The sequence below is a fragment of the Lotus japonicus genome, chromosome 2 (genome assembly GCF_012489685.1).
Source record: "Lotus japonicus ecotype B-129 chromosome 2, LjGifu_v1.2".
Taxonomy (NCBI): Eukaryota; Viridiplantae; Streptophyta; class Magnoliopsida; order Fabales; family Fabaceae; genus Lotus; species Lotus japonicus.
Window position 1 is genome coordinate 27,197,489 of NC_080042.1, and position 11,299 is coordinate 27,208,787.

At 31.4% G+C, this 11,299-nt stretch overlaps 1 protein-coding gene across 1 annotated transcript; it reads right to left on the minus strand.

Moving 5' to 3' along the window:
* Positions 1–937: 937 nt before the first annotated feature.
* LOC130736284 (uncharacterized) lies at positions 938–1,400 on the minus strand. Its single transcript, XM_057588125.1, has 2 exons — positions 1,309–1,400; positions 938–1,189 (listed from the first exon to the last, which is right to left on the minus strand). The coding sequence occupies exons 1-2, from the start codon at positions 1,398–1,400 to the stop codon at positions 1,087–1,089; spliced, it is 195 nt and encodes a 64-aa protein (XP_057444108.1). The 3' UTR covers positions 938–1,086.
* Positions 1,401–11,299: the final 9,899 nt, after the last annotated feature.

Sequence of the window (11,299 nt, forward strand, 5' to 3'; positions counted from 1 at the left end):
TGTAAGCGTGACAGAAGTTTGATATTTGAGAAAGAGTAATGAAGAAGAAAGTTCAGGAATTGCTTGAGGAATGTTGCGTAGTTGCTTTCGGAGTTAGTGCGATTCGTCTGCACACCTGCCTTATGGCGAGCGTGTCCAGAATAGGTTATTTCGCTTCTAGAGCAACGTTTCAAGTGAGATTTCAAATCTTTGGAAAATTTAAAGATTCTCTTTATTTTTCCTTCGACCAGCGTTTCATTTCGGAACCCTGGAATGTACGCACGATAGTATTCACTTTTCGGAAGTCCGACGACGCTAATTTCTTTGCTTCGAAACCCTAGATTCAAGCGCTGAATGAAGACTTTTTCTATTCGGGACTTCTAACGAAGTTTCCGTCCGTGTTGCCAGATTTGTTTCGACGTTTCCAATCTTTCTTCAGAAGAAAGTTTTCTCATCCGACATCAATTGCAAAAAGTAGTTTTGCGGTATATTTTGAAGCATACTGCGTTCAAGCCATTTTCTCACTTAAATGAACCCGATGCAAGTATCGTCCTTTCTTGGATCGATACTTAGATTAATTGCATAATATGACAACGTCATATTTGTTCTAATTGTTTAACAGTTATTCTTTAGCTCAGTTTTTACTCATTTTCTTGTCGATGGATCGTTTTATTTTGCCCAAAGTGATCCAAATTTATATTTTATCATTTCATAGAGTTCCTCATAATTTTTAATATAGTAATATATCATGCTTATATTTTTCTCTTTAGCTCTATGAGTTAAATCCTACACTACCCATATCTACTCACACCCACAAAACTTGGAATATTCTTTTACCTTGGCTATGCTTACTCCACGTTTCACATTCTGATGATTACCACAAATCCATAGTATATACATTCAGGAAAAGATCTCAGCCCAGTCATCACCTGCATGGCACCTCCTGATTGGTTAATATATGAAAAATTCCTACATGGCATGCATTCCTTCATTCCTATTATCCTACACTTTTTTTTCTTAACCTACACTCACCTCTCTTTAATACCAATAATTAATACCAATTTTTCATTCATCAGCCGTTTCATTCTTAACCTATTCCTTTTTCATTCACCAGCATCTCTTCCTGTTTTTCTTCACCAAGGCCCTCCTCCTCTGAAATTTTCTCCTCCAGGAACGACATTTTCGCCCTCCTCCCCTGGAAGAATTAAGGCTACGGATCTCAGGTGAGATGCGCACATTATCTCTTTGTGAGTTTCTTTTTTCTCTGTAAACACTGATTGAACTCCTACCATTTTCTCTGTGTACTATTTGTTTTCAAATCTGCCCTACCCAATTATATCAGATCCGCGATGCATATGGAATTCAAGATTTGATTCGGAGCTTCCATTCTCAGGTACGAATTTCAGGCTCTTCGGTTTCATGATGTTTACAGTTAATGAGTTTTAGGGTTTTCATTGTTGTGCCGCCTCCTAATTCGTACCTAATTATTTTAATTTTTTGAATCCTGCTGTGCCGCCTCCTAATGGTATTGTTTACTGTCAATGCCGGCAAAGATTTCTGCATCAGAAATCTAGGACATTTCCACAAAAATACATCTTCTTGGTTCACTGTCCAGGTAAAGTTTTACTTCTATGTGTATGTATCATGTCCGGATTTTCCTTTTTCTAATGGTGCCCTGTCTGTGAAATCCTCCCTGCTGCAAATTTAAAATCTGTTGCAGCAGTCCCAATTCTTTTCATCAATTTTGGGAGGTATATTTTAAAACTTAATTTTTAAACTAAAACTGATGAAATCATCTAACATTTGTGCAGTCAAGCATGGTATTTATCATCTAGAGTCTAGAGGATTGGATGTTTGTCATATCTCGGCATTCAACTCATTACAAGGAGGATTGGTAAGCTATTTTCCTATTAAACTACTAATTGATTTATATTTTCTCCTTCACTTTTCATAAGTTTATTTGGTTTCTTGATCATTGTTTGATCATTATATTTTCTCCTTCACTGTTTGATTACATTTGAGTTTTTTTATAAGGGGAAATTATTCCCCTTTAATTTCTCCCCCCATTAAAGCTTCAAATTAGTGAAAATTTCTCATCGCCATCTCAGGTATGTTAAAAAAATTGGTGATTAATTAGTTATGTATTCGATGTTGTAACTGTTGATTAGTTGCCTTATCTCAGATCCTAGCCTTGATCCCTTTTTTTTTCTGACTTTCACAAGACAGGTGAAGATGGCCGAGAGCATAGGCCGTTAGAGTTCTTCTCCGGCAGAGATTTCGTGTGTACCGCAAAACTGTGGAGAAGGCAGCTTAATGGAGAGTCAAGGCTAACATAATGGAATCATGTGATACTGATATAAAAATACCATTTTTTTGCTTCAAGTTGTTGGCAGTTTGGTTTAAATTGAAAATCCCTAGCTGAATCGAGGAGTGATAAAAATGAAAATGATGGAGCACTTACAAGAATTCTCTATGTGCTCAAGAGAGTTCAATGTGCATTGTTTGATGTAAGTCACTTTCTCAAGTAAGTCTCTTCTCTTTTCTCTATTCACTTTTATTTCAATTTTTTGTATTTCACTAGCAGAATAAAAAAATAGATTGTGCTGTTTGACAATGAAAATATGTGAATCTACAAAAGAGAGATGACACCCCCAAAGCAGTAATCATTACTTGACAGCAGCAAGGAACTTTTGGGTCCTCCTAGGTGAGAATGTATTTTGATAACTTCATTTGTCAATTTCTTCATGCTATTGAACTTGATATTTTATTTCAATTACTATTCTGTAGTGTTGGACAAATGAGTAAGTTTGGATCATGGGTGAAAAAGTCAATTAGAATATGAAATCTTAATTATAATTGCTTTGGGCCAATCAATTTTATTTTCTCTGAAGAAGGCGACACATGATTGATAAACATGAAAGTTCTTCTTTATTACCCATTGAAACATTGAATTGTGTAGTAATGAGCATGATGTAGGAATCTTTTTCATCTCCTTTGATGGTTTTGTTGTAATTTTAGTAAATTTGAAACAAAATGTATTCATGTTAGGTGCCAATTAGCTAGACGAGAATTGTCAGTATACTGCCCTACAAATTTTGATTCAGTTCCACTTAGTTAGTTTAAGTTATCTCATTTTAGCCTATTAGTCAGTATACAGTCCAGCTGTATTTATTTTGAACCGTTTTGTATCCTTTTGTTATGAGGTTTGGACCTTAAATTTAACATGTTTCTCTCTTTGGATTATAGGGGCTCATTGGCTCATCTTCCTATCAAGTTAGAGTGCATTGAGTTGGGCCTTTGGATGTTAGAAAAAGATATTCGTGATAATGAAAGCTAAGTTGCTGCAACTTGGAGGCAAGGAACTATTTTCTGTGTTGAAAATTCAAGATAATGAAAACTAAATTTTTGTAGGATGTAATGTACAAGAACTAATAGCTATTAGGAAGATTACATACTTTGTAATTGGTATTTACTGAGTGAGTGAAGAGACAAGGCAGTTGCAATATGTAGTTATAAATTTTTACTTTAAATGTTATGATTAATTAAAGCATTGTTGTTGTACCTCTTTGTTATACTTAATGTGTTTTGGTTTCAAATCTGGAGAGGCCAAACGTGGATCAAACATGAATTCCGGATGAGTTTTTCAAACATGCACTTAGTCCTTTTTATTATAAAAACTCCAGTTCACTCATTGTGGATCTAAATTTCACAAGCCTCAATACATTTTGGTGCATTTAGATATGTCGATGTTGATTCATATTTTATGTATCATGTTCCTTCAAAAAGTAGATATTAAAATATATTCATTTTTGTGTTATATATTGTTATTAAAAGTTATTATTTCTCATCCAGTAGCATAGAAGAGTTTAATTTCTATGCACTGATGGAGTAAAGAATTGAAACATTTTTTATCCTATTTCCAAGTAACTAAAATAGCAAGAAAAATTTTAAAATAGCATAATTTTTGTAAACAAAAAAAATATACAACAAAAAAAATTAAACGTTCAAAAAAGGCCTAAAATATCAAATTTATTATTAAATTTTTAGTCCAGGACTTAAACCTAAAATCAAATTAGCCTCAAAATAAAATTAATGCTATGACTCTATAAAGTCTTCAAATTAGCCTTAGAAGTAGACCACGAATTAAACCCAAAAAATAGCTTTACAATTAGTATACGAATTTAACCTAAAATTAATACTAATAAAGTCTTCATGCTATGTCGTTCGGAAAAAAAAGTCTTCATGCTATTAAAATGGAAATTTATTACATTTTCGAAAAATGAAATCAATGCCTAATGACAATTTATGCATTGTAATTAAATCCGAAATTTTAATGTGAAAAAGTCTTCATGCTATCAATGATAATAATTAGTGTTTTAATCATTCAAAATTTAAATTTGAATTTTTACCCAACATTTAATACGAATTCTTAATAGAACAAAATTTTAAAATCAACATTTTTCATAAATAAATTATAATAAGAAAATGAAAACCTTTTAAAATTATTTAATTTCGAGTTTACATATATATGTTGTAAACTTTTAGAAATATTATATTATTATATCATATTATAATATAACATTACTAACATTAATATGTAATAATTATATATGCTGTCAAAAAAAAAATGTAATAATTATATCTATTAAGTCAATCATTACAAAGTTCCATCAATTTGAATTTTAGGTTTCGTACAAAAAAATTGAATTTTAAGTAAAAGAGGAAAATAATATCCTAATGAATGATATTGATTAAAACTTTAAATTTAAAACGAATAAAAGGAAACAATCTCAAGATAATGAGACTTGATGAGCAATTATGTAAATTTGTTTGGAGATGCCACGTACTAATTTAATCAGAGGATGCCACGTACTATAAATAAACACTATCAAAATAATTATTTTGGTCTTATAATAGGAAGGTAGTAACTAATAATTGATACACTTCAAGAATAACACATTCTACTCCATAAAAAAAGAATAATAAATTCTACAAACAAAAAAGCTTAATTCCTTATTTAAAAATTTAAATATTAAAAAAAACACATTACCTTTTGTCTTAAATCTATTTAACACGTTCAAAAAATATTATAAGTCTATAGATTGAATAAACACAATTATATGCCTAAATTTTAGGTTTAGAAAAAGATCTCAGCCCAGGAAAAGATCTCAGCCCAGTCATCACCTGCATGGCACCTCCTGATTGGTTAATATATGAAAAAATCCTACATGGCATGCATTCCTTCATTCCTATTTATATGCCTAAATTTTATGTTTATAAAAAATTCCATAAATATGGATGAAAGCTGCATAATTCAAAAAATAAATAAATTGAAATACCATAATTAATATTAAAATAAATTATTCAATAATTAAAACTCACCTTTATAAGTTATAACGGTTTGACCAAAATATAAATATCATAAATACAATTAAAATTTACCCAATTAACAAACTTTAATACAGTTTGACCAAAAAATAAATACTATAAATACAATTTAAATTTGTCCAATTAAGAATTTTCCCCATTTATAATTTTTCATTTATATACTCAATTATATACCTAAATTTTAGGTTTAGAAAACAGACCATAAATTTGCGTCGAAGCTGCAAAATTCGAAATGAAATATACCATAATTACTATTAAAATAAATCAATTGATTTCAATGACTAAAACTCACCTTTATAACACAGTTTGACTAAAATATAAATATAAATACCATAAATACAATTAAAGTTTACCCCATTAATAAGGTAACTCAATTAAAATATAATTACTATTTTAGAGAATATCTTTATAGATGATGTGACAGAAAAATTATTTATTAATTTATGTATTATTTATTTAGTTATTATTTTGTTTAATCTTCCAAGTTTATTTATTAATACTTATTAATAATTACTTATTAATACAAGTATGTATACTGTTGAGTTTCAAAAAAGGGAACTAGGATGAAAAACTGAAAACAGGGAATGACATTGACAAAATCATCTCAGCTGAGTTACCAGACCCTACTTTGTTTTCTTCTTTATCAATTTTTGTTTCCAATTTCATGATGCACGGTCCATGTGGTTTAGCAAACAAGTCTTCTCCGTGCAAAAAAGGTGGGCATTGTGAGAAATTTTCCCCGAAAGATTATGAAGATTCAACGAGAATTGATGGGGAAGGGTATCCAAAGTATATAAGTAGGCGAATTGGAATTCAAGTAACCACAAAAGGAGTGCAGTTGGATAATAGCTATGTGGTCCACTACAACCCTGAACTTCTTATGTGGTATCAAACTCATATCAGCATTGAATATTGCAACAAATCAAATGCTATTAAATATTCGTTCATGTATGTGAACAAGGGTCCTGACAGAATTTCTGTTGAGATTTATAACTAAGGTAAAGACAGGAACCAATATGAAGTTGTAGATGAGATAAAGCAGTATAATGACTGCACGTATTCATCCCTATGAGAAGCAATATGAAAAAATTTCCAATTTTATATTCATGATAAGTGGCCTCGAGTTTATCTGTTATCATTTCATCTGTCAAAATAGCAGTCTATCACATTCAGGGATTACGAAAGAATTGGCACAGTTGTTTGACGAAATGAGGATCTTGATACAATATTCTTAGCATGGTTTGAAGCAAACAAAAAATTTGAAGCTGGTCGAAATCAAACCTATGCAGAATATCCTCAAATGTGTTGCAAATATTGCAGTAGGAACTCAATAAAATTTCATTAATATGAAATTAAGATTACAATCATAATCACAATTGTGTGAGACATTTCACATTGACACTTTGACATTGTCCTCAAGAGTTTATTCACTAGAGATGCGAAAACTTCCCAGGATTCAACAGACTCTTCTAACCAATTGGTTAGGACTCGAAATTGGAGATAACGAATCACTGGAATATAAACCCAAATAAAATAACAAAATGAATTCATAAAAAGAAACAATTTTCTACTTCATCCTCACTCTGTGGCAGCTATCATCATATATATATACTCAAGCATTGAAACTTCACAGTTGTGCAAAAGGAACAAGACAATTAAAGCATTTATAACCATCAAAACCAATGAGAAGTATATGTTTATAATACACTAACGTTGAATCATAGTTAATATCAATTAAATGAATTTAATAGGAAAATAAAAGTATATAGTAACCATGGAGATACAATTATTTTTACTTTTAATTTAAGAAATACAAATATAAACTTATTATTAATAAAATATACAATAAAATATTCATTTATAACCATGAGGCAATGATGTGGAGCCTCAGGAAAAGAGACATATGAGACTTTTGGTCACTACCCAAATATGAGACTTTTGGTCACTACCCAAAAATGATGCACAAGTTCTAGATGAGACTTTTGGTCACTATCCCTCCTGGTTGTGGATAAATCTTTTTTTAATGAAACTTTTGGTCACTATCAAAAAAGGATGCAGGAGTTTTGATGATGTGAAGACAGTTTATGGATAACTATTTGAAACATTATGTGATGAATGTCATGCTTTGGGGTTTCTGTCCGATGAAAAAGAGTTTATATACAGAATAAAGGAGTAAAGCGAAGTAGGTTCAGGGCACCAGTTAAGACAATTATTCGCTACTTTTCTATTCATGTGCACAATTAGTAAACCGGATTTGGTTTGGAATGCTACATGGAGGATACTAGCTGACGAAGTTTTGTACGAAAGAAGAATACTTCAAATACCAGGTTGTATATTACTATTGATTTTTTGGGTTTTTTATTTTATTTTTTTCACTTTAATTATCTAATTACTCAATTTAATGTGTATTTTATTTTTTCTGTTCGGTTGAGATTGAAAAAATTCTCCAACGAAGTGCACGGGGATCAAGGATCTTAGTTGTTTACCATATTCGATATTGGATGATGTGGAAAAGTTTCAAAACAAGTTCATAGCGGAAGAGCTTAACTATAGTAAAGAAGTAATGACAGTTAAACATGCATCCTTTCTAAATATGATGACAGATGAATAGAATGGTGTGCATGACAGCACAATGCAGTTAGTGTTGTCTGATAATGGTTGACTTTTTTTTGTATGGATATGGATGAATTGGAAAAACTTTTGTCTAGAATAATTTATCTGCGGCCATCCGTTCAATGGGTATGATTCATTTGGGATGAAACCTCTATGTTAAAGAGGAATTGTTTCGAGGCACTGGATATGACTTTGAGAGATATCATGAGACAAGAAGATGAAAGCAACATGAACAAGCCATTTGACAGTAAGGTTGTAATTCTTTGTGGTGACTTCAGACAAATTCTTCCGACCATTCCAAAAGGGGGTAGGCAAGACATCGTATCTGTTGCGGTAAATTCTTCTGATCCTTGGAAGCTCACTAGAAACATGAGATTAGGAATGACAAGGTAACCTAAACAAGAATTAGTGATAAAAGAATTTGCTGACTGAATTCTCAAAATTGGTGATGGCAATTTTAATTCAAATGAGCATGGTGAATTAGATATTGAAATTCCAGCAGATCTTTTAATACATCATAGTGAAAATCCTCTTCTCGATTTCATTGACTTCACGTTCCCCAATCTATTTCAAAACAAGAAGAATGACAAGTTTTTGGAGGAACGATGCATATTGTGCCCTACCTTGGAATCTGTTGAGAAGGTTAATGACTTTATCCTTGAGTTACTTCCAGGTAATACTATGGATTACTTGAGCTCCGATAGCACTTTCAAATCATATGAGGACCGAGTTCTTAATTTCTCATGCTTCGGAATTCCGAATCAACAAATAACTTTGAAGAAATGTGGTCCTTTAATGCTTTTGAGAAATATAGATCAAGCAACCGGTTTATGCAATGGGTAGATCAAGCAACCGGTTTATGCAATGGGAAGTGACTAATTGTGGATGACCTTGGAACAAACATTATACATGCCACTGTAATAACACGAACCAACATTGGGGATGACATTTTCGCTCTAAAAATGGACATGGTGTCATCTGAATCAGGTTACCCATTTAAGTTTGAAAGACGTCAACTTTCGATCGGTCTGTGTTGTGCAATGACGATAAATAAAAGTCAAGGTCAGACACTATCCCATGTTTGCCTAGACCTTTCTCGCCCAGTATTCACACATGACCAATTTTATATAACTCTCTCAAGAGTAAGGTGAAGAAATTATGAGTTACAAATGTTGCTATTAACATCATCATAATGTCATGGGTTCGCTTACAAACGTCGGAACCGACAACTCATATGACCGAAATAGGGTGCTCGCAAAAATCAAAGAAATTGAGATTGAATTTGATGCTTATATTATTTATTATTTCACAAGAGTAAAAAATGGTTATATCCAGTGTAAAAATTTAAAATAATAATAGTTCAAAGGAAGTAAAGTTATTTATTCATTTCCTAGGTAAAAATTTAAATGTGTTTTGTTCGATGCATTCATCGAAAACTTCAACACGTTTTTAAGTAATGACGATGTCAAACATGTTGTTGTCATATTCATGGGAAATATGACTGTTATTCAAGGTACATTTACATTATTTTGTCTTCTACATACTAAAGCGACTTTTACATATAATAACACATATTTTACGCATATAAACCAGACTACAAAAGAAAAATCTCCAAGCGAATATCAGGTACAAGCTTGGTTTAATTTCACTAAAGTTATGTTTAATCCGAACGTTCCAGAAACAGTGTCTTACAAAGATAGGTAAGTGCCATACAAGTTTTTCATAATCAAGTGGCCTATCATGACCGCAACTGTCACACAACTGCATACTCTGATGGAGAACTCTTTTTTTGTCCAAACTGTGAACAACACATCAAGCCTACCACCAGGTAAACATCAATTAACTTTGTATTTTAATTAATTTGATTTATATTCAATTTGTTTTTGCATTCATGTTTTCTGTAGGTATAAGCTACAGATTAAAGTAGTTGATAATATTGGCTCTGCATCATTGATCGAGGTCGTACCCGATGCAAATAATTAATTAAGAAAGCTGTAGTAACTAGGAAGTGACTCATAGGTTGTCTCCCAATGATTATCGTTTGAACAAAGATTCAATACTTCAAGAACGCACACACACTAGGGGGTTATGATTCAGTTACAATAAGAAAGCAAAAGATAGTAAGCAAATTAACAAAATCAATTAAAACAGACGAACCCCTTTGTTCAGTATATCGTTGCTCAATCATTGGTACAAAAGATGAATTCTTTCTGATTAATTCCCTAATTCGTGAGAACTAATTAACTAAGCGGAAATTAATTCACAATTTCCTAAAGTAAGCGATTAAGAAACAGTTAAGAACAAACATGAACTAAGCGATCATGAATCAAACGTTATTTCTAAAACTACGGAATTAAGCAAACCCTAGATCAAAAACAGAGATAAAGAAGACTAATTAAGAACGAATTCTACATTAAGAACTATACTTCAAGAGTAAGATATACTTTGTAAATGGATTCAATCCAAGGAAGTTAGCCTTCCATGGATGGAGCGGAAACAACAAAAATATTAGAGAAGATAGGGAGTAAAAGCATAAACCCAAGCAGAATCATAATAGTTAACTGAAAATTCAAAATTGTATTCAATAGAAAAAGTAGAACGTTGAAGGTAGAAGGTAATTTTTGTCTCAGCACAACTCCTTAAATAGAGCTGAGATCAAATCCTAAAAGATAAAATCCTAAAATAACAAACATAAATAAGATAGAATCTTAATATCACGAAATTAAATCCTAAAATATAATCTAAAATACAATCTTCACTTCAGCACAAATACAATCTTCATTCAGCAATTCCAAAAATGCCCTTAATGACAAATATGACCTGAAAATAATAATAAACTTAATTAGACTACATAATAAAAATTCATTCCAAACAAAGTCAATTAAGCACAAAGAACCATCAATAATGGCAAATTAAGGTTATGAAAAGTGGGTAAAATATTGCTCATCAGTCGTTTGTCATTTTTGAACGAGATGGTTGTTCTCTTCTCAATCAAAAAAGCAAAGAAATTATGAAAAAAATAGAAAATTTGAGAATTTCTTTATCCGCATAGAGAATTTCTACTTTTTGGGTATATTGACCTCGGTGGTCATTTGAATCATTTTGACAATTTTTAATATTTCATATATTTACCACGGTTGTCAATTTTCAATAAATCGTTGTATGTTTGAAAATCTTCGTGCAGAGTTATATAATATGTGCTATTCACCCAAAAACAAATTGCTATGAAACAACCACAGAACAATTGCCCATTTTTTGGTACAATAAACCTATACACTAAACTAACAAAATAACAACCAAAATTCTTTAAAAAAACATA